The sequence below is a fragment of the Aethalodelphis obliquidens genome, unplaced genomic scaffold, assembly GCF_003676395.1.
Source record: "Aethalodelphis obliquidens isolate GAN/ISIS:26980383/991018 unplaced genomic scaffold, ASM367639v1 scaffold80, whole genome shotgun sequence".
NCBI classification, from domain to species: Eukaryota; Metazoa; Chordata; class Mammalia; order Artiodactyla; family Delphinidae; genus Aethalodelphis; species Aethalodelphis obliquidens.
This window is the reverse complement of record NW_020838024.1, coordinates 1,406,966-1,431,462: the sequence shown is the minus strand read 5'-3', so window position 1 is coordinate 1,431,462 and position 24,497 is coordinate 1,406,966. Positions and strand designations below refer to the sequence as shown.

The 24,497-nt window shown below is 38.4% G+C and overlaps 1 protein-coding gene across 2 annotated transcripts in view; it reads left to right on the top strand.

Annotated features, from left to right (window-relative positions):
* Positions 1-24,497, top strand: part of WDR70 (WD repeat domain 70) — a 317,038-nt gene that overhangs the window by 195,754 nt on the left and 96,787 nt on the right. For both annotated transcript variants that reach the window (XM_027092676.1, XM_027092675.1), the window contains exon 10: positions 9,814-9,988. In XM_027092676.1, coding sequence (XP_026948477.1) covers positions 9,814-9,988 — 175 coding nt within the window. The remainder of the gene's footprint in view (positions 1-9,813; positions 9,989-24,497) is intronic.

Genomic DNA, 24,497 nt, shown 5'->3' with positions numbered 1-24,497 from the left:
TTGTTTTGTTTTTTTAATCACGAGTGGCTGTTGAATTTTTTTTCAAATGCTTATTTTGCATCAATTGAGGTGATCAGATATCTTTTTTAGTCTGTTGATATGGTGTATTATATTGTTTAATTTTCAGTTCTTTCAATCCTCCTTTGTATTCCTGGTTTAAATAACACTTAATCATGTCATAGTATCATTTTTATTTATTTATTTATTTTTTGTGGTACGCGGGCCTCTCACTGTTGTGGCCTTTCCCGCTGTGGAGCACAGGCTCCGGACGCGCAGGCTCAGCGGCCTTGGCTCACGGGTCCAGCCGCTCCGCGGCATGTGGGATCTTCCCGGACCGGGGCACGAACCCGTGTCCCCTGCATCGGCAGGCGGACTCTCAACCACTGCGCCACCAGGGAAGCCCCATAGTATCATTTTTATACACTGCTAGTTTTATACACTGATATTTTGTTAAGGAATTTTGTGTCTGTGTTCATTGGGGATATGGATCCATAGTTTTGTTTTCTTGTAGTGACTTTGGTTTTGGCATCAGGGTAATGCTGGTCATATAGAATGAATTGAGGAGTGTTCCCTCTTCTATTTTCTGGAAGGGTTTATATAGAGTTGGTTTCCTTCCTCCCCTCCCCTCCCCTCCCCTCCCCTCCTCTCCTCTCCCCTCTCTTCCCCTCCCCCCCTTCCTTCCTTCAGATGTGTTTTTTTTTTTTGGCTGTGTTGGGTTTTTGTTGCTGCATGTGGGTTTTCTCTATTTGCAGCGAGTGGGGGCGACTCTTCGTTGCAGTGTGTGGGCTTCTCGTTGCGGTGGCTTCTCTTGTTGCGGAGCACGGGCTCTAGGCATGCGGGCTTCAGTAGTTGCAGCACACGGGCTCAGTAGTTGCAGCACACGGGCTCAGTAGTTGTGGCTCGCGGGCTCTAGAGCACAGGCTCAGTAGTTGTGGCGCACGTACTTAGTTGCTCTGTGGCATGTGGGATCTTCCTGGACCAGGGCTCGAACCTGTGTCCTCTGCATTGGCAGGTGGATTTTTAACCACTGTGCCACCAGGGAAGTCCCCCAGATGTTTTTACTTTTATTTTTTTCTTCCAGTTTTGGGATATAATTGACATGGAACACTGTATAAGTAAGTCTAAGGAGTACAGCATAATGATTTGACTTACATACATCATGAAATGATTACTACAGTAAGTTTAGTGAACATCCATCATCTCATACAGATACAAAATTTAAGAAATTGAAAACACTTGTTTCCTTGTGGTGAGAAGTCTTAGGATTTACTCTCTTACCAACTTTCATACATAACATACAGCAATGTGAATTATATTTATCATGTTGTACATTGCATCCCTAGTTCTTATTTATCTCACAACTGGACGTTTGTACCTTTTGGCTGCTTTCATCCAATTTCTCTACACACTGCCCCTTGCGCCCTCCCCCCAACACACACACAAGCTGCCTCTGGTAACCACAAATCTGATCTAGTTCTATGAGTTTGTTTGTTTATTTTTGAAGTATAATTTGCTACAACACTATGTTAGTTCCTGTTACACAACATAGTGACTTAATATTTCTATACATTTCAAAATGATCACCAGGGTAAGTCTCGTTACCATCTGTCACCATACAAAGATATTGTGTAATTATTGACTGTATTCCCAGACTGTACATTTCATACTTATGACTCATTTATTTTGCAATTGGAAGTTTGTATCCTTAAAAAATTTTTTTAAATTTATTTTATTGAATTATAGTTGATTTATGTGTTAATTTCTGCTGTACAGCAAAATGATTCTGCTGTACATTTACATATATATTCTTTTTCATATTTTCCATTATTGTTTATCACAGGATATTGAATATAGTTCCCTGTGCTATACAGTAGGACCTTGCTGTTTATCCATTCTCTATATAATAGTTTGCATCTTCTAATCCCAAACCCCCAATCCATCCCTCCCCCACACCCCTGACCCCTTGGCAACCACAAGTCTGTTCTCTGTGTCTGTGAGTCTGTTTCTGTTTTGTAGTTAAGTTCATTTGTGTCATATTTTAGATTCCACATATAGTGGATATGTGATAGCATTTTTTCTTTTTTTCTGGGTTTTTTCTTTCTCTTCCTAATTTAGGAAGTTTATATCTCTTATTCTCCCTCACCTATTTCTCTCCTACCCCCACTTCCTCTCCTCTGGCAACCACCTGTTTGTTCTCTGTATCTATGACCCTGTTTCTGTTTCGTTATGTTTGTTCACTTGTTTTGTTTTTTAAGTTTGACATGTAAGTGAAATCATACAGTATTTGTCTTTCTCTGTCTAACTTATTTCACTTAGCATAATACCCCCAGGTCCATTCATCTTGTTGCAAATGGCAAGATTTCATTCTTTTTTATGGCTGAGTAATGTTCCATTGTATGTATGTATGTATGTATATGTGTGTGTGTGTGTGTGTGTGTGTGTGTGTGTGTGTGTACACACCACATCTTCTTTATCCATTCTCCATTCTCCATTCTCCATTTATTTCCATTTCTCTCGGAGGTGTGTCAAAAACGATCTTGCTGTGATTTATGTCATAGAGTGTTCTGCCTATGTTCTTCTCTAAGAGTTTGATAGTGTCTGGCCTTACATTTAGGTCTTTAATCTATTTTGAGTTTATTTTTGTGTGTAGTGTTACGGAGTGTTCTAATTTCATACTTTTACATGTACCTGTCCAGTTTTCCCAGCACCACTTATTGAAGAGGCTGTCTTTTCTCCACTGTGTATTCTTGCCTCCTTTATCAAAGATAAGGTGACCGTATGTGCATGGGTTTATCTCTGGGCTTTCTGTCCTGTTCCATTGGTCTATATTTCTGTTTTTGTGCCAGTACCAGACTGTCTTGATTACTGTAGCTTTGTAGTATAGTCTGAAGTCAGGGAGCCTGATTCCTCCAGCTCCATTTTTCGTTCTCAAAATTGCTTTGACTATTCGGGGTCTATTGTGTTGCCATACAAACTGTGAAATTTCTGTTCTAGTTCTGTGAAAAATGCCAGTGGTAGTTTGATAGGGATTGCATTAAATCTGTAGATTGCTTTGGGTAGTAGAGTTGTTTTCACAATGTTGATTCTTCCAGTCCAAGAGCATGGTATATCTCTCCATCTATTTGTATCATCTTTAATTTCTTTCATCAGTGTCTTATAGTTTTCTGCATACAGGTCTTTTGTCTCCTTAGGCAGGCTAATTCCTAGATATTTTATTCTTTATGTTGCAATGGTAAATGGGAGTGTTTTCTTAATTTCACTTGCAGATTTTTCATCATTAGTATATAGGAATGCAAGAGATTTCTTTGCATTACTTTTGTATCCTGCTACTTTACCAAATTCATTGATTAGCTCTAGTAGTTTTCTGGTAGCATCTTTAGGATTCTCTATGTATAGTATCATGTCATCTGCAAACAGTGACGGCTTTACTTCTTTTCCAATTTGGATTCCTTTTATTTCTTTTTCTTCTCTGATTGCTGTGACTGAAACTTCCAAAACTATGTTGAATAATAGTGGTGAGAGTGGACAACCTTGTCTTGTTCCTGATCTTAGTGGAAATGGTTTCAGTTTTTCACCATTGAGGACGATGTTGGCTGTGGGTTTGTCATATATTGCCTTTATTATGTTGAGGAAAGTTCCCTCTATGCCTGCTTTCTGCAGGTTTTTTATCATAAATTGGTGTTGAATTTTGTCAAAAGCTTTCTCTGCATCGATTGAGATGATCATATGGTTTTTCTCCTTCCATTTCTTAATATGGTGTATCACACTGATTGATTTGCATATATTGAAGAATCCTTGCATTCCTGGAATAAATCCCACTTGTCCTTTTAATGTGCTGTTGGATTCTGGTTGCTAGTATTTTGTTGAGGATTTTTGCATCTATGTTCATCAGTGATATTGGCCTGTAGTTTTCTTTCTTTGTGACATCTTTGTCTGGTTTTGGTATAAGGGTGATGGTGGCCTTGTAGAATGAGTTTGGGAGTGTTCCTTCCTCTGCTATATTTTGGAAGAGTTTGAGAAGAATAGGTGTTAGCGCTTCTCTAAATGTTTGATAGAATTCGCCTGTGAAGCCATCTGGTCCTAGGCTTTTGTTTGTTGGAAGATTTTTAATCACAGTTTCAATTTCAGTGATTGTGATTGGTCTGTTCATATTTTCTATTTCTTCCTGATTCAGTCTTGGCTGGTTGTGCATTTCTAAGAATTTGTCCATTTCTTCCAGGTTGTCCATTTTATTGGCATAGAGTTGCTTGTAGTAATCTCTTGTGATCCTTTGTATTTCTGCCATGTCAGTTGTTACTTCTCCTTTTTCATTTCTAATTCTGTTGATTTGAGTCTTCTCCCTTCTTTTCTTGATGAGTCTGGCTAATGGTTTATCAATTTTGTTTATCTTCTCAAAGAACCAGCTTTTAGTTTTATTGATCTTTGCTATTGTTTCCTTCATTTATTTCTGATCTTTATGATTTCTTTCCTTCTGCTAACTTTGGGGTTTTTGGTTCTTCTTTCTCTAATTGCTTTAGGTGCAAGGTTAGGTTGTTTATTTGAGATGTTGCCTGTTTCTTAAGGTAGTGTTGTATTGCTATAAACTTCCCTCTTAGAGTTGCTTTTGCTGCATCCCATAGGTTTTGGGTCTTCATGTCTCCATTGTCATTTGTTTCTAGGTGTTTTTTTATTTCCTCTGTGATTTCTTCAGTGATCATTTGGTTATTAAGTAGTGTATTGTTCAGCCTCCATGTGCTTATATTTTTTACAGATCTTTTCCTGTAATTGATACCTAGTGTCATAGCATTGTGCTCAGAAAAGATACTTGATACGATTTCAATTTTCTTAAATTTACCAAGGCTTGATTTGTAACCCAAGATATGATCTATCCTGGAGAATGTTCCATGAGCACTTGAGAAGATGTGTGTTTTGTTGTTTTTGGATTGAATGTCCCATAAATATCAGTTAAGTCCATCTTGTTTAATGGATTATTTAAAGCTTGTGTTTCCTTATTTATTTTCATTTTGGATGATCTGTCCATTGGTGAAAGTGGGGTGTTAAAGTCTTTTACTATGATTGTGTTACTGTCGATTTCCTCCTTTATGGCTGTTAGTATTTGCCTTATGTATTGAGGTGCTCCTATGTTGGGTGCATAAATATGTACAATTGTTATATCTCCTTCTTGGATCGATCCCTTGATCATTATGGAGTGTCCTTCTTTGTCTCTTGTAATAGTCTTTATTTTAAAGTCTATTTTGTCTGATATGAGATGCTACTCCAGCTTTCTTTGATTTCCATTTGCATGGAATATCTTTTTCCATCCCCTCACTTTCAGTCTGTATGTGTCCCTAGGTCTAAACTGCGTCTCCTGTATACAGCATATATACAGGTGTTGTTTTTGTATCCATTCAGCGAGTCTGTGTCTTTTGGTTGGAGCATTTAATCCATTTACATTTTAGGTAATTATCGATACATATGTTCCTATTCCCATATTCTTTTTTTTTTTTTTGCGGTACGCGGGCCTGTCCCGTTGCGGAGCACAGGCTCCGGACCTGCAGGCACTCAGCGGCCATGGCTCACGGGCCTAGCCGCTCTGCGGCATGTGGGATCTTCCCGGACTGGGGCACTGGCCCATGTCCCCTGCATCGGCAGGCGGACTCTCAACCACTGCGCCACCAGGGAAGCCCCTAATCCCATATTCTTAATTGTTTTGGGTTTGTTATTGTAGGTGTTTTCCTTCTCTTGTGTTTCCTGCCTAGAGAAGTTCCTGTAGCATTGTTGTAAATCCAGTTTGGTGGTGCTGAACTCTCTCAGCTTTTGCTTGTCTGTAAAGGTTTTAATTTCTCCATCAAATCTGAATGAGATCCTTGCTGTGTAGAGTAATCTTGGTTGTAGGTTTTTCTCCTTCATCACTTTAAATATGTCCTGCCACTCCCTTCTGGGTTGCAGAGTTTCTGCTGAAAGATCAGCTGTTAACCTATGGGGATTCCCTTGTGTGTTATTTGTTGGTTTTCCCTTGCTGCTTTTAATATGTTTTCTTTGTATTTAATTTTTGATAGTTTGATTAATATGTGTTTTGGCGTGTTTCTCCTTGGATTATCCTGTATGGGACTCTCTGTGCTTCCTGGACTTGATTAACTATTTCCTTTCCCATATTAGGGAAGTTTTCAACGATAATCTCTTCAAACATTTTCTCAGTCTCTTTCTTTTTCTCTTCTTCTTCTGGGACCCCTATAATTTGAATGTTGGTGCATTTAATGTTGTCCCAGAGGTCTCTGAGACTGTCCTCAGTTCTTTTCATTCTTTTTTCTTTATTCTACTCTGCAGTAGTTATTTCCACTATTTTATCTTCCAGGTCACTTATCCGTTCTTCTGCCTCAGTTATTCTGCTATTGTTCCCTTCTAGAGAATTTTTAATTTCATTTATTATGTTGTTCATCATTGTGTTTGCTCTTTAGTTTTTCTTGGTCCTTGTTAAATGTTTCTTGTATTTTGTCTATTCTATTTCCAAGATTTTGGATCATCTTTACTATCATTTTTCTGAATTCTTTTTCAGGTAGACTGCCTATTTCCTATTCGTTTATTAGGTGTGGTGGGTGTTTACCTTGCTCCTTCATCTGCTGTGTGTTGTTCTGTCTTCTCATTTTGCTTTACTTACTGTGTTTGGGGTCTCATTTTCGCAGGCTACAGGTTTGTAGTTCCTGTTGTTTTTGGTGTCTGTCCCCAGTGGCTAAGGTTGGTTCAGTGGGTTGTGTAGGCTTCCTGGTGGAGGGGAGTAGTGCCTGTGTTCTGGTGGATGAGGCTGGATCTTGTCTTTCTGGTGGGCAGGTCCATGTCTGGTGGTGTGTTTTGCGGTGTCCGTGGACTTATTATGGTTTTAGGCAGCCTCTCTACTAATGGATGGGGCTGTGTTCCTGGTTGCTAGTTGTTTGGCATAGGGTGTCCAGCACTGTAGCTTGCTGGTTCGTGATTGAAGCTGGGTATTGGCGTTGAGATGGAGATCTCTGGGAGATTTTCACCATTTGATATTACGTGGAGCTGGGAGGTCTCTCGTGGACCAGTGTCCTGAAGTTGGCTCTGCCACCTCAGAGGCACAGCCCTGACGCCTGGCTGGAGCACGAAGAGCCTTTCATCCACATGGCTCAGAATAAAAGGGAGAAAAAATAGAAAGAAAGAAAGAGTATAAAATAAAATAAAGTTATTAAAATAAAAAATATTTATTAAGAAAAAAAATTTTTTAAGTAAAAAAAAAATGGATGGTCAGAACCGTAGGACAAATGGTGAAAGCAAAGCTATACAGACAAAATAACACACAGAAGCTTACACATACACACTCAGAAAAAGAGAAAAAGGGGAAAAAATAATATATCTTTGCTCCCAAAGTCCACCTCCTCAATTTGGCGTGATTCCTTGACTATTCAGGGATTCCACAGATGCAGGGTACATCAAGTTGACTGTGGAGATTTCATCCACTGCTCCTGAGGCTGCTGGGAGAGATTTCCCTTTGTTCGCACAGGTCCTGGGGTTCAGCTTTGGATTTGGCCCTGCCTCTGCGTGTAGGTCTCCTGAGAGCATCTGTTCCCAGCCCCGACAGGACGGGCTGATTCGGGGGCTCTGGCTCACTCAGGCCGGGGGGAGGGATGGGTACGGTTGCGGGGCAAGCCTGTGGAGGCAGAGGCCAGCTGGACTTCGCAACAGCCTCAGGCACGCCGTGCATTCTCCCGGGGAAGTTGTCCCTGGATCACGGGACTCTGGCAGTGGCGGGCTGCACAGGCTCCCGGGAGGGGAGGTGGGGATAGTGACCTGTGCTTGCACACAGGCTTCTTGGTGGCCGCAGCAGCACCCTTAGTGTCCCATGCCCGTCTCTGGGGTCTGCGCCGATAGCCACGGCTCGCGTCCGTCTGTGAAGCTCCTTTAAGCGGCGCTCTTAAACCCCTCTCCTAGTGCACCAGGAAACAAATAGGGAAGAAAAAGTCTTTTGCCTCTTTGGCAGCTCCAGACCTTTTCCCGGACTCCCTTCCGGCTAGCTGTGGCGCACTAGCCCCTGTCAGGCTGTGTTCACGACCCCAACCCCAGTCCTCTCTGTGGTATCCTACCTCCGAAGCCCGAGCCTCAACTCCCAGCCCCCGCCCGCCCCGATCCTCTGTGCGGGAATCTCCGCGCTTTGGGCTCTGCACCCCTGTTGCTGTACTCTCCTCCACGGCTCTGAAGCTTTCCCCCTCCGCCACCCGCAGTCTCCGCCCACGAAGGAGCTTCCTAGCGTGTGAAAAGCTTTCCTCCTTCACAGCTCCCTCCCACTGGTGCAGGTTCCGTCCCTATCCTTTTGTCTCTGTTTATTCTTTTTTCTTTTGCCCTACCCAGGTACGTGGGGGAGTTTCTTGCCTTTGGGAGGTCTTAGGTCTTCTGCCAGCGTTCAGTAAGGTGTTCTGTAGGAGTTGTTCCACGTGTAGATGTATTGCTTTTGTATCTGTGGAGAGGAAGGTGATCTCCGCGTCTTACTCTTCTGCCATCTTGAAGCTGCCTCCTTTTCCTATTTTTGATCAGATTAATTTTTGGTTTCCATTTTTCTCCATTATTATATTTTCATTATAAAAAATGTCTTAGCGATTGCTTGAGAGTTAGTAATATACATCTTTAATGTAGCAAAGTCTCTATTCAAATAATATTTTACCATTTCAAATATAGTATAAACTGTATACTTTCATTCCTCCCTCCCAACCTTTGTGCTATTTCTGTCACACCTTTTACTTGAACATATGTTACAAACCTCAGAATATGTTATTATTTTTTCTGTATAGCCATTTATCTTTTAAGGAGATTTAAACATTTAAAATGTTTTACATTTAATGTCTTTTACATTACCCTCATTTTTACCATATGAGGCACTCTTCATTTCTTAGTGTAGATTCATATTTCCATTTGTGTCATATTTGTTCTTTGTGAAGAATTTCTTTTAACATTTCTTGTAGTCCATATCTGATGGAAATGAATTATCTCAGCTTTTGTTTATCTGAAAAAGCCTCTATTTCACCTTCTTTTTAAATATGTTTTCTCTGGCTTTAGAATATTAGATTGACTTTTTTTTTCTTTCAGAACTTAAGAGATGTTGGTCTGTAGTGGTTTAGCCTGGATAGTTTCTGCAAAGAAGTTGCTAGTCTTTGGTTTTTCTGTATTGCTTTTTCTCATATAGATTTTATTCTAGCCTCCCTCAGTGGCAGTACTCCTTTGCCTGGGGCTGTGAGCCGGAAGGTGTTCGTTCTGTCTCTGCTCCAGCTCTAGACTGCTATTAGTGGTTACTTGGTGGAAACTTGAGGCAGTCAGCCTCCCCCAGAGACATGAGATATTTGCCTGGGCCCTAGAGCAGGACATCATTCTTTCTTAGTGACCAGTTTTTTTCAGTTTGTTTTCTGGTGTGTGTTATATAGCAGTACATTAACACATGTAATTTAGAAATTAATGTGTGTATGTAGGGGGTGTATTATGTTCAGCAGTTTTACTGATCAGAGTGTATAGTCAGAATTGTTTGGAAGCTGCTGCTTTAGAGGGTCAGAACTAAGAGCTCTGACAGATTTAAAGTGGAATTTGCCACTTGCTATTTGATTTCATGACAACACAATTTGGATGGTTCACTTTATTTTAGTGGGTAATCTCATTTATAAGCGTAGAATGTTTTACAATGCACATTTTATTTAAATATTTATTTAAATATTAAATAAAAATTTAAAAACATTAATTAGATTTATATGCTTAAAAGGTGAAGCAGTCTTTGTGAACTCTTTTGTATTTTAAAATCCTTTCTTTTTTATAAATGAAGATCTCCGTGTTCTTTTTTAGGACTGTGAGGACATGGGAAGTTGAAAATCCAAAGAAGCAAAAAAGTGTGTTTAAACCACGGACAATGCAGGGTAAAAAAGTAATTCCCACCACTTGTACATATAGTAGAGATGGAAACCTCATAGCAGCTGCCTGCCAGAATGGAAGCATACAGATCTGGGACCGAAATTTGACTGTAAGTTAAGGACATTTAAGTCCTCTTTTCTTAGAAGAAAACCACCTTACAAAGCCAAACATCATGTTAAAATATTATGAAGGTCAATTTCCTGAGTTTAGCTCTAATTTAAACTTCAGTGTTAGTTGATAAAACATTGGGACTGTTGCAGTAAACAGCATTTTAGCAAACATTCCAGCTCAGTATTTTCCAGTGTGTATTAGATTTTGTTTTTAAAATAAGCTAAATCTTTTGGTATAAAATTTAAAAAGCATAATGCAGTTTATTATATGACATCTCAGTATACTTGATTTTGAAAGCGAAGGATTTGACAGTAATATAAAACAAGACTAGGCAGAGCACTAGAAAATACCCTTTAAAAGATTTGAGAAAACCATGAAATAGCAAGGACAATCCATCAGTTGTTATGCAATTATTTCTTTAGTAATTTAAATAATATTTTGTTTTGACATTCTGTGACATTCCATTTGAATAGGTTTCAGATTTTTTTTCTTTTCAGTTTTTGGTCATTATTAGAATAAATAAACTTTGGAATTGGAAGGGATCATAGAATTCTTTAACCACAGAAATAATGAATAAGATAATGAATAGCCTTTGGCTCATTTTGTGAATTACCATAAGCTTTGAAAAGGGTTTTGTTGTATGCATAGATGGTAAAACAAGAATTTTTAAGTGGAATGATTCTAGATTACCAAAGTTAAAATGAAAATCTACACTAATGTTATAATACAAATTGATTATCTTATTTTTTTTATAATTTAAAAAAAATTATTTTATTTACTTATTTTTGACTGCATTGGGTCTTTGTTGCTGCTCACAGGCTTTCTCTAGTTGCGGCGAGCGGGGGCTACTCTTCATTGTGGTGCGTGGGCTTCTTATTGCAGTGGCTTCTCATGTTGTGGAGCACGGGCTCTAGGTGCGCAGGCTTCAGTAGTTGTGGCGCACGGGCTGAGCAGTTGTGGCTCACAGGCTCTAGAGCACAGGCTCAGTAGTTGTGGTGCACGGGCTTAGTTGCTCCACAGCATGTGGGATCTTCCTGGACCAGGGCTCAAACCTGTGTCCCCTGCATTGGCAGGCAGATTCTTAACCACTGAGCCACCAGGGAAGCCCCAGTTATTTTAATAAAAGGTGATGGTCAAATTTTTAATTTAATAAATATTAAGTACATACTACATACAGGCACTATTCTGGGCACTGCAAATACTGTAGATTATCCAAAATTTCTGCCTTCATAGAGTTTACATTCTTGTTCTTTTTAACAAATATAAAAATAATTTTCTTTCAAATAAAATTGCCTATCAAACACTTACATTTTGAAAGGGGCCCCAGGAAACCTAGTTGTCTTTTCAGGCAGATGAGTTAAAGTCAGTTTTCTTGGAATAAGGTAAAAAATAGTGATAGGAAAAAGGAGTCCATGTTGAGATTGCTGGAAATATCTTTGGCATTTTCTGTTTGTCAGATCTTTTTATTTCTGTTTTCATCTCCACTATAAACCCCATAATGCTTCATAACAGCTCAGAGATTTAAAAAATCCTTTGAATTGTAAACTGAGTTTTAACAAAGCAATAAATTTTTTAGTTCCTAGCTTTCATCGTCTCTGGGTGCTGTTGATTTAAACATAGAAATTCTAAAACATGAAGTTTTCTTATCTAGCTTTAATAGTGATGTGTTTGGTATATATATATATGCCTTTTCTTAGAAACCATATATTTTCATAAAGTTCAGTATAGTTTCTAGAGATGGGTCTTGCACATCTCTTGAAATAATTAGTATATCTCCTATTTCCCATTTTGTAGAAACCAAAGCTGTTTGAATGCCAGTTCCCCACCCCCGGCAAAATCTTTTAAGCCATTCTTCTAATCACAGACTTTGATTCTGTTTATTTAATAATACATGAAGGTAAATCTAATTATACCACATCCTATTCATCATATTTCATTCATAGTTTTAAACCTGCATGTGTATGTGTGTCACCTGAAGACAAATCAAATTGAGAGGAAAAAACTTGCTAGCAGGAAACGCAGTTTGATTAAAAAAACAGCTTAAAAAATGTTCTTAACTATTACTTTAGCAATAGTAAGTCATCTACAGGGAAACACTAAAGCTGAGATAAGAAACCCTAATAATGTTTTTTTTCCACACAGTAGCCAAAGAATTACATGGCGGATAATGGTTAATACATGTTTTGTGACAATTAAGTAAAGCTATCACAATTGCCATGTTTAATCATAGAATTTTCATTAGACCAATTGAACTTCAGCAAATTAAATGAAATGTATTTCTTTTCTTAGAAGTAAAGTGTCTATCAGTGATAAATTCCTGTGTTCTCAAGACCTACCTTTATTCTAGAATTATGCTGGCTAGTATAGTAGCCACTAGCCACATCTATTTCAATTTAAAATAATTAAAATAAAATATAAAAAGAAACGAAATTGAGTTATTTGTAGTGAGGTGGGTGGACCTAGAGTCTGTCATACAGAGTGAAGTAAGTCAGAAAGAGAAAAACAAATACCGTATGCTAACACATATATATGGACTCTAAGAAAAAAAAAAAAAGGAAGGTCATGGAGAATCTAGGGGCAAGATGGGAATAAAGACACAGACCTACTAGAGTATGGACTTGAGGATATGGGGAGGGGGAAGGGTAAGCTGTGACAAAGTGAGAGAGTGGCATGGACATATATACACTACCAAACATAAAATAGCTAGCTAGTGGGAAGTAGCCGTATAGCACAGGGAGATCAGCTAGGTGGTTTGTGACCACCTAGAGGGGTGGGATAGGAAGGGTGGGAGGGAGGGAGACGCAAGAGGGAAGATATATGGGAACATATGTATATGTATAACTGATTCACTTTGTTATAAAGCAGAAACTAATACACCACTGTAAAGCAATTATACTCCAATAAGGTGTTAAAAAAATAAAATAAAATATAATTAAAATTTCAGTTCCTCGGTCATACTAGCTACTTATTGGACAGCACAGATAGAGAACATTCTCATCATTGGAGAAAGTTCTGTTGGACATTGCTGCTCAAGAGGAGTGTTTGTTTGCCCAGCATCCCTCTCAGTCATATGATGCTGGGCTGTCTTTAAATTTGAGAGGAAGCCCAGTTCAGAGGAGCTTCTACAGGTCTGCGCTGCCTTCCTGCTCCCTCATTCCCCATTCAGCAGCACTTATGTGAGCAACAGCGAGGAGGCCACTGCTTGGTTGGAGTAAAGTGAGGGACGTGCAGAATATGGGGAGATGACGTTGGAGAGGTAACAGCATGCCCCCTGACTCAGGGCCTTTGCATATGCAGAACCCTTCAGCCTCCAACATTCTCTCTTAGGTGTTCACATGGCTTTTCCCCCTCACCTCTTTCAGTACTTTGCTCAGATTTTCGCTTCTCAGCAAGGCCTTCCCTGACTCCACACTATGTACAGTTGCAACCTTCACCCCACCAGTGGTACTCTCTATCCCTCTTATTTTCTTCCATAGGGCTGATCATCTTCTGACATACTATACTATATATTTTACTTGTTTATTGAATTGTCAGTTTATTTCTAAGAAGTCATTAAAAAATAGTAGCATAAAGTACTGTCCTTGTTATATGAAAGCATAATGAGATAGAGATATGAGAGACAGAGAGGGAGAGAGGGAGATACTGATGTTATTTTTCATGTATCCTTAATGATGTAGAAACACATAATCTGTGTTAACATAGATAGATTTTTTTTTTTTTTTGCGGTATGCGGGCCTCTCACTGTGCTCTGGACGCGCAGTCTCAGCGGCCATGGCTCACGGACCCAGCCGCTCCACGGCATGTGGGATCTTCCCGGACCGGGGCATGAACCCATGTCTCCTGCATCGGCAGGCAGACTCTCAACCACTGCGCCACCAGGGAAGCCCTAACATAGATAGATTTTTAAAAATTGTTTTCATGTCTCTCTCACGTATAATTTCTGGCTTTTAAAATATTCCAGCTTGTATAGTCTTATGAATACCCAATGACTTCTTCTGTTCAAATAAAAACACCTACCGAATTCTTTGGGCATATTTTGCTCAAAGCAGCATTAGTGCTCTTTAATATCTATCAGGAGTCTACAATATGCTAGACTCTTTACTAAAAGAACATGCTGTACTTCCTTGTACTGCAGTCACTCTTTGTCTACTAAGATTTTGGCAGGAAAATGAGGACCCATCGTCTTCATGGAGTTTTGCTTTCCCTAGATCCAGGTGATGGGAGGGAATAATATTTGAAGTTTGACTTGGCAATAGGGTACCACCAGCAACTTGACCCGCTCTCCACCTGACTGCCTCCTGCTGCTCCTTTGGCCTGCAACCCCAGCCCAGATTAGGAACATGAGCACACGCTACAACCCCTTACCAGGAAAGCCTCAAGCCTGTGAGACACTGCAGAGACATTTCTCTAGCTCAGAGGTTGATCAGTGCCCACATTCTCTCAGCCATACTAGAGAATGGTTGGTATGGTTCAGAGAAAGCTGAGGCAAGAACTAGTAATCACACCAGAAGATAAGCTTCTGGGCAGATAAGCCCCTGGTGAATAAGAGAACAGGTATGAAGGAGAAAGAATACAGAAAATAAAATCACCAGTAGTAGCTTGCATCCAGTGTTCCACAAATCTTTAAATGTCTCCAGTCACCTTCAGATAACCCAAGTTAAGATTAGGTTGATTTATGGCCTTCTACATCTTTCCCTTTATTTGTGTGTGTGTGTATACACACACACGCACACACACACACACACACACACACACACACACACATATATATGTTCACAGACACAGAGTAAAATGTTTTGTTTTTATAATGGAGAATTTACAAGTTGCTTTTTTTATTTGAGACTGTAACATGGACAGCCTTGTAATAATAGATATAGTTCTAATTGGCTTTTTCAAAATTTCTTTATTTAAATGGAATCATAATTTTACAAACATGAAATATACACTTCAAAAAATTATTATTACTATTACTGTTTTATTAATTGCCTCTACTCTTATTATCCTATCTCTAACTCATGATGCTTGTAAATTACCTGGTATGTATCTTTCTGTACTTTTCTCCATAGCTCTATGTCTGTCCATATATCTAGCTATCTTCCTAGATCAGGAACACTTTACCTGGTGGTAGTTTTGAGAACCTACCGTCTCACTGAGAATGAGACAAATGACAAAAAGGTGTCTTTTCCCTTCTTTTTGCAAAGACCGATCACACTTAACAATAATTCTCAGCTTTCACCCAGTATTAGTTATTTAAGTTAAAGCAGTGAAATATTGACTATTGGGGGGAGAGAAGTACATTATAGAGGAAAAAATGATATTTTTAAACAATTTTTAAAAATCAAGTGATTTATAAAATGGTTCTAATACCTTCCTTTGAGGAAAAAAATGGTGTGTCTCTGTAAAAAATATAAAGAGTCATGTTAAAAATTCGAATATAGATTTCTGTCTTTTCATTAGGCCTAGTACTTGGAGTTTAGAAAATATATCTGGAGAGCTGAAAGTCTACTACATAGTTCTATAGCACAGTTTTTGTAAATGACACCTGAGACGTACAATTACACTGTACATTACTTGGGGCTTTCATTCCATCAGTCCTGAGTTTCCTAAGCTCTCTACACACTCGTTTTCCTTATTCATGAAATGAGGGCATGATCCCCACCTTGTCTGGTTATTTTGAGGAATATATTTGGTAATATATTTAAAGCACCCAGAACAGGACTGGCACATAGCAGGTTTTTTTTTTTTTTTTTTTTTTTTGCGGTACACGGGCCTCTCACTGTTGTGGCCTCTCCCGTTGCGGAGCACAGGCTCCGGACGCGCAGGCTCAGTGGCCATGGCTCACAGGCCTAGCCGCTCTGCGACATGTGGGATCTTCCCGGACGAAGGCACGAACCCGTGTCCCCCGCATCGGCAGGCGGACTCTCAACCACTGCGCCATCAGGGAAGCCCACATAGCAGGTTTTAATAACTGTTGGTCTTCTTCCTCTTTTCTTTTTAGCTCCTAGGCGATATACAGTTTTTATAGAATGTTGAAGTTAGATCTCAGGATGCTATTTAATTATGGCTGTGAAAGTGTCATGAATTTGAGTGTGACAGATGCTTTGGAGACTAAAAGTATGACTTAGGAAGATAAGAATGTAGATCCCTGCTAGAGCCAGTCATTCAACGTATGGAAATACAACCATCGTCAATAAAGAAGATCTTTATATATCCATTGGTTAGTGTGCCTCAGTAGATATGAATTATAATTATTTTTTAAATAAACATTCAAGAGAAAACATATGCATACAACTTTTATTCTATAGAGTTTTTAACGTGTATTTTTCAAAGCTCATTTTTCAAAAAAATATGTCATCGATTCAAAATACAAATAAACCATCAAAACTGTGTGAAATTACTTGCAGGCCCTGAAGTTAAGTTCTAATTTGTCAATTATTTTAATGAAAGCTTTAAAGTTTTACTTATAATGCTCTTGTAAAATGTCACATATTTTTGGTAGCAACATTTGTAAAAATGGGAATATACTGGTTTCGAAAAAATCAGGTTAAAACTTTTTCTTTTAAATGTAGATGATTGTTATCCTTGTATTTTCTTGTTTGTTTTGGCCGCACACATGTGGGATCTTAGTTCCCTGACCAGGGATTAAACCCATGTCCCCTGCATTGGAAGCGTGGAGTCTTAACCCCTGGACTGCCAGGGAAGTCCCTGTTATCCTTGTTTTTTGAGGGCAGGAAAAATAATTGAATTTAAGACTTCCATAACTAATATGGTATGTTAAACACATTCATTCAGTTCTGTTCCCTCCTGAAACACCACTAAAATGACAGAAAAGGCATTTTTAAAGCATAAATCCATACAAAGAGAATTAGAGAGGAGATGACAGCAGAATAGAGAAGTCAATACACTTTTGGAAGCTAGAAACCAGGTAATTGACTTAAAGTATTTTAAGTACCTTACATGTAATATTTTATTTAATCCTTACAACAATCCTATGATAGAAGTAGTTACTATCATTATTTTACAGGTGAGGAAACCAAGACAAAAAGAAGTTGTGTTGCCTACCCAAAATTACAGTTAGTAAGTGGCAGAACTGGGATCCAGTCCTAGGCAGTCTGGTGCAAGCGCTTACACAAGGCGTCAGCAAACTACGGCCCATGTGCCAAATCTAGCCCACCACCTGTTTTTGTATGACCTGCAAGCTAAGAATGTTTTTTACATTTTTAAATGATTCTATTGTTTTCTGTGGTTGCTGTAACAAATTTGCCAAAAACTTAGTGGCTAAAACAACACAGGCTTCTTATACTTACGTAGCTTAAAAGTCTCATTGAACTAAATATCAAGGTGTTGGCAGGACTGTTTTCTCCTTTGGAGGCTTCAGGGGAGAATCCATTTCCTTGCCCTTTCCAGTTTCTAGAAGCTGCCCACGTTCCTTGGCTCATAGCCCCCTTCCTCCAACTTCAAGGCCAGCAACAGTGAGTTGAGTCCTTTTCACTTTGCAAAACCATGACCTTCTCTTCCGCTTCCGCCTTCCACTTTGAAAGACCCTTGTGCTTACATTGTGTCTACTTGAATAATTGCCCTATTTTGAGATCAGTTGATTATCAATGTTAATTCAGTTTGAAATCTTAATTCCCCTTTGCCAGGTAAGGTAACATATTCATAGGTTCCAGGGATTAGGAGGTTAGAAATCTTTGGGAGGCATTACTCTGCCTACCACAATGGTTTATAAAAAAGTCAAAATAAGAAAAAATATTTCATGACACATGAAAATGATGTGAAATTCAAATTTCAGTGTCCATGATGAAATTTAATGAGAACACCCTTGCTCATTCATTTTTGTATTATCTATGGCTGCTTTTGCACTACAGTAGCAGAGTTGAGTAGTTACAACAGACTATATGGCCCTCAAAGCCTAAAATATTTTACTGTCTGGCCCTTTACAGAAGAAGATTTTGACCCCTGACATAGTGTTTCTAATCAGCTTTTAGTACCTTACTCTTATATATTAATGAACAGACAAGGATCACCAGATATTTGAAGAAATCCTCTAACAAGAAATACAGAGACTAAAGCAATCTCAGAGGGGAGAGAGAGAGACAATGTAGGAAACAGAAGAATATTTCAAGACAAAATTCTATATTTAATATTCTCAGAGAGGGAAGAGAATATTGCAGACATGAAACTAAAGCAGAATACTACAAAAATTTTTTGAACACTTAGAGTTCAAGAAAGAGCTCTTGGAAAATAAATAGGTGATACTTGGGGGAAAATCCATGGGAGTATTGAAAGAAATAGTCAAGGAAATCTCCTGGCACAGTGAGAAAGAAAAGATGGACTTAAGGGTCAATTCAGGGCCCAATATTTGACCTGAAAGTTTTAGAAAGAGAAAATGTAGAGGAGAGAGGATACAATTAGGTAAGAAATAATTACTACTGCCCTTCTCCCACTGCCCCCCCCCCACATTACCCCCAGAAGTCTCAGAACTGAAAAGATTTTTTTTCCAGGTAGGAATTGCTCATCAAGTGCTCAGCACAGTGAATGAAAAAGACATCAAACCATACGTCATGAAATGTCAGGACACAGGGGTTATAGAGAAGATCCTAAAACTCGCAGAGAGAGAGAAAAATAGGAAACATGTAATAGAAGGATGTTGGGGCCATCTAATTTAGGATGTTGATAAGACGGTTGGTCAAGATGTGTGGGATCATGGACTGCTAGCCCAATAGGGAAGGAAATGAAGAACAGGAGGGGCTGATACGTGGAGGGAAAGTAGAGAGGTCACATCATTCACTCCACAAAAGTGACTGAGCACCTTTTCTCGTCCAAGTACTATTCTAGCTCCTGGGGATACCACAGTGAACAAAACAGAGACCCCATCCAGTTTGCTTTCAAAGGCCCTGAAGGAGCTGGAAAATTGGTATTTTGAGGATTTATCAGGAAACATGGTACAATCTCTTTTAGTGTTTTTAAGGATTTTTTTAAAAAGACTTTCTAAGCACCAAATTCAGCTGTCTTTTTACAGTCTCTTTTCTCCTTATTGACAGTATCACTCTTTGAAACTCTTTGAAACTCTTGCCCTCTGAACTCCAGGTAACGAGGCAATCTTGACATGTGTGACAATCACTACCCTCTTGTCCTTATTATTCTCAGCCTCCTTCACTGGCTGTGTTTCCCACCGTCTCCATACTAGAGTAAAAGGACATCATCTTTCCTAGTCTCCTGTCAAGCGGATGAACTATTTTAAGCTCAGTTATCATTACTTGCGGTGACTGCTGACTGAATCTGTGGCTCTTAATTCCATCCTACACGTTCCTCTACACTCCGGAGGCGCATTCACTTGCCTGTGAAAGAACCCCGCCAGGATGTTAAGCTCAAAATACCAGGACAGAACTCCTCATCTCCTTTAGAACTCACTCTTCCTTTTGACTTTGCTAGTTTTCTTAATTTATATTTCCATTTAGAACTTCAGAATATTTTCTATCTTCTATAAATTCTATGTTTTAGTGTCCCTCACATCTGCCCCCTCAGTTTCATCTCTTTTGCCTTCACTCTACTTCCAGCTTTCATCACCTCTCACCTCTGTTGTTGGTTATCCTTTCTCTTCTCTGTCCATCCTCTCTGTTTTACTCAGCCCCAGTTTAAATCATGTTCAATACAATAATCACTGCTTCGGTGCTTATGACATATTGAGGATAGTTCACATTTCTGCAGACTGACACCTACAGCCTTTCAGTTTGTGTTTAACCTGTCTTTGAGTATCTCCCGCAACTTTCTCCATAAATAGAAAAACTTCTTTCTAAAGTCAGATTAGGTTATACTCTGTTCTCTCCTCATCATCCTCTACTTTACTACTTTACATGCCTGTCTCTATACTGACCGCTCTGCCCTGTCTGTCTCTCCTGCAAGCCCCCCACTACTGGAGGAGATCTCACCCAGTGAAGAAGGCAAATCAGATACCATTCTCTCCATGATGCTGTTGCACAGTCGTGATGGTGTATCTATGGACTAGAAGATTATGTATCTAGGAATGTAAATCCTGAAGACATTCAAATAACAGAATTAGGTCAAATGTTTAAAAAAATTAATCTTCCACTTAAAAATCTCATCTTTTTAATAACATAGTTGCCATAGTTTAACCCATGGTGATGGTGAATTTCCCCAGGCTGCAGAAATGTCCAGTTATTGACCTAACATTGCCTCACGCTATTGAATAGGGAATGGGTAATTCAAATAGTGAAATAAAGCAAGATTCTGGTGTCTACCTATCTCTTCAACCTCATCTTCTACCATTCTCCTTCATGCTCAGGAAACTCCAAGCTAGCTGGCCTCTTTCTGTTCTCAAGTATTGTTAGGCCTTGTCCACCTTGTTGCCTTTGTACTTGTCATCCTTGCTGCCTATAGGCCTTTGCCATGGTTATTGGCCTGAGTGTGGCTGCTAACCTCTCATTCTGGCCTCTGGTGAAATGTCATCTCAAAGAGCCATCAAGCAATGTAGTAGCTGAGAATATAGATTTAGAAGACTGGTTCTAGAGCCAGACTAGACTACTGACTAGAGTAGTACTACTCTACTGGCTTTTTCCTGCTCCTGTTTCTCTGTCCCATTACTTTGTTTCATTGTCATTATAGCACTTAACACTGTGTAATTACTTTGTTTCGTTTTTCATTTGCCTTCTCATTCATTTTGTCTCCCCCTAAGCTTCATAAGGTCAGGGACTTTTCGTCTTATTTGCTATTTGCCTGTGCCTAAGAACATGGTATAGAGTATGTGCTCCCAGTTAATGTTTGTTGAATAAATGGGTGAATGGATGCTATCAGGGCAACATAGGTTTTATCTTGGATTAATTTCGTTTTCGGTTGCTGTTACTCTTGTTTTCAAATTTTAAATTACTGTTAATCGAGCTTCATTGTTATCAAATGAATGTTTTTTATAGGTTATTTGATTTAGCCTTCAATATGGAACAATGCTTATTTGCATCAATAGTATTTTTAGCCTATTGTTTTCTAATAAATAGATTTTAAAGTGTATGATACTAATAATAGCTAATATTTATTGAACACTTACTTTGTGCCAGCTGCTGTTTTAAGTGCTTTATATATATGTTAATTCATTTGACCCTGAGGACAATACTGTGAGGTAAGTACTACCATTAACCAAATATTTTAGATGAGAAAACTAAAGCACCACAGAGAAAGGTTTAAACAACTTGTCAAGGTCATGCAGCTAGTAAATTGTGGAGCCAGGCAGTCTGCACTAGAACCTTTACTCCTAATTGCTGTGTTGCACTGCTTTATGGTTCAAAAATGAATGATCCTGATGGAGATATTCTAAAACTAGATTGTGTTGATGGTTGCACAACTCTGTAAATTTACTAAAAATTATTGAATTGCACACTTAAAATGGGTGAATTTTATGGTATTAAGTTATGCTTTGATAAAGCTGTTTAAAAAGTAAATGATCCTTACTCTTATTGTTAAAATGGATTATAATCTTTTCAAAACTGTATCTACAGTAGATCTTTAAACCCCGTGTTCTCTTGCCACTGGAAATGGGAGTAGATGAAGTAGATAAACTTTCATCCTGCCGAAGTTGACTAAGGACAAAAAAGTTTGTGTGTCACTGTCATGTGCTCTTTGCAGGAAAGGAATTTTTTCTTCCTTACCTGTGGATTCACTGGGATGCAAAGCATGTATAGGTATTTGTTGAATTAACTTTCAACGGTTTAATTTCTCTGTACCCTAGGTATTTAAATTGTATCCAAAAGATTCTTGCTTTCATACTCTAATTTTGAAATATAGACCTTGTGCAGTATCCTGAAAAAGGCAAAACTTATGCACTATCTCAATGCATAGACATTAACATATAGAAGGAAAAAATGTAACTGATGAAAATAATGTGCGAAAAAATTCTTAGGTTTAGTTACTGATCAAAGTTGCTCAGGGAAGCCTGAAGGAAAATTAAAATTGAGTTAACATAGAATTTACTTACAAAGATTTGCAAGTATTTTTAAAACATTTTAACTTGTGAGTAAAAACAGAAGAATCTTCCCCTGAATGTGATAGAAGAAAACTTACATGAATATTTATGGGTGTGTGTTGACATTTAGAAAAAAAAAAGGAAATCAGTCATGAACCAAAACCTTCCAGTTTAAAATATAAGACTGCTGTTACTGAGTCAAATGTATACACATCATAACTAAGCAGTTAGTATAATCTTATATTTTCATTATATTGAATAAATAGACCAGAGGGGCTATGTAGATTCGAGAGTGATGTAATTTTTGTCACTACTTGGTAACTTGTAGGTAGCCAAAATAGTAAAGTGAAAGTAATTATGAAAATGTCTGTAAAAAAGGTAAGACAATTTTATCTGCATTTTTGTAATCATGATTGGAGACAGTCATTTTGTAACTCTGTTTTTAATTTTGTTAGACATGTATCTAAAACATAGCTCATAATTTCCTCTGAAAACTTGGTCCCAGGAACCTCTTTAATTGCCCCCAAGGAAAGTTTATTTTGGTTAGTTTTTTTCTGATTTAAAAAAGTAATCCATATTTATTTATAAAAATATTCATCTGAAGTAGAAAAGCATAAGAAGAAAATAAGTCACCTGTAACTATACTAGTCAGAGATGAACATTTCTAGATTCTTTTCTCTACTCACGTATAAGGTGTGTGTGCCTTGCATATGTGTTTGTTTCAGTATGTAGGGGTTTTTGGTAGCCCTAATAATTAATATTCCCTTCTCCCAAATGGGTTCTAAACAAATTAGTAAATAAGACTAATCACTACAGCATGACAGGTGAAGGCCAGAATCCACCTTTGTTACAGATGGTAGAGGAGGATGAAAGCCAAAAGTCCCTGCTGACTAACTCCTGAATTGGATAGATTTGCCCAGCCAGGCTGGCCCCAGGAAGACTGAGGGCATAGAGATGCAGAGGATAATTACCCACCAAGGGCAGCTTGCACCCAGGAAGGAAAAGGAGAGAGCTGAGCCAAGCACTCTATACTGAGGGCATAGAGATGCAGAGGATAATTACCCACCAAGGGCAGCTTGCACCCAGGAAGGAAAAGGAGAGAGCTGAGCCAAGCACTCTCAGTGAATCCTTCCCACATTCGAGTCAGATTAATAAACTGCCTTCCTTTCTAGGGAATGAGAAGTGGGGAAGGGTTGGGCTGAGAGGTTATCAGATCAAGTAGGGCCTTGGAGGCTGTGTTCAGGAGTTTGAACACTCTTCTGAGGGTAATGAGAAGCCATTAGACAGATTTTAGGAGAAGAATGACATCATCTAAATTATATTTTTTAAGGAATCACTCTGCATGTAGTTATTCTCTGCACAGAGAATAACTACAGGGGGAGAAAGATGGAGGCAAGGAGACTGGTTGGGGGCTGGCTGGTGCAGACATCCAGGTCATTTCTTGGATGAGGGTGGTAGTAGTGGAGGTGATGTTCGGTTTCTGAAGATTTTTTGAAACTAGAATTGACAAATGGGTAAAATTTAATATAAAGGTAATTTTTTCACAGTATTTTACATGATGCCTTTTTAAATAGCTGTACACTGGTGTAATATAGATGATTTGGAAAATGATTCCAGAAAACACATTTGATCATTTCCTTTCATGGTGCCTGATTTTCTAATAAGTAGGCTATTTGAGGTTGAGAATTTGGATTTCATGAAAACCTGCCTTGATTCTGTGTTATTTTAGTTACTTTTTAACAGCTAATTTTATTATTAATTATTTTATATATTTTTTATGTTTTTTATTATTTTATATTTTTTCTTTTATTATTATTTTATATCAATTGGCAATATAGAGTAAATGCTCCCTAATTTTTAAAAGAAAAAAACAGAAGATTTTTAGTGTTTTCTATAGCACAAGCAGAGCCCTTTGCAGTTGTCTAGATAGGGCTGTTATGTCGTCTAAAATGGTCAGACTCTCTGTAGGGTGACTATACTCTCTAGAAAGCCTATATAAGGGATGCCTCTCTCTAGGAGAGAGATTTCCTGAGCCATGTTTCTCAGCTACAGGACAGCTCTGATTTATTTTGTGAGCTGACGAGGCCAAACATTACTGTTTTATCCATTATAAACAAGATAGTAAATGTTAAATGTTCACTCAATAGAACCACTAGTAGTGCTTTTATATACAGAAAATAGTGTCTGAGCCAAAAATGCAAAACAGTTCTCTGGTCTACATGCATTCTCTTTTAACTTACTCTTTGATTCATTGCAACTGGAGAAGTGATGTAACCAGTGATGATTTGAGCTCCAAAACTCTTGGTGCTACAGTGATTCTTCCTGTTTTGTTTTATTTTGTTTTTTCTGTCTTCTTTCTTCTATTAATTACCCAAGCCGTACCACATTTCTTAAAACTTCTCAGAAACTTTAATTTTTATAATGTGAGACCCAAATTAAAGAGCATTGCAAGATTCTGTTAAACCTCAGCAATTCAGAATATTTTAAATATTTACCAGTTTTGTTCCATATCAGAGTTTTTGTGGCTTTCAGC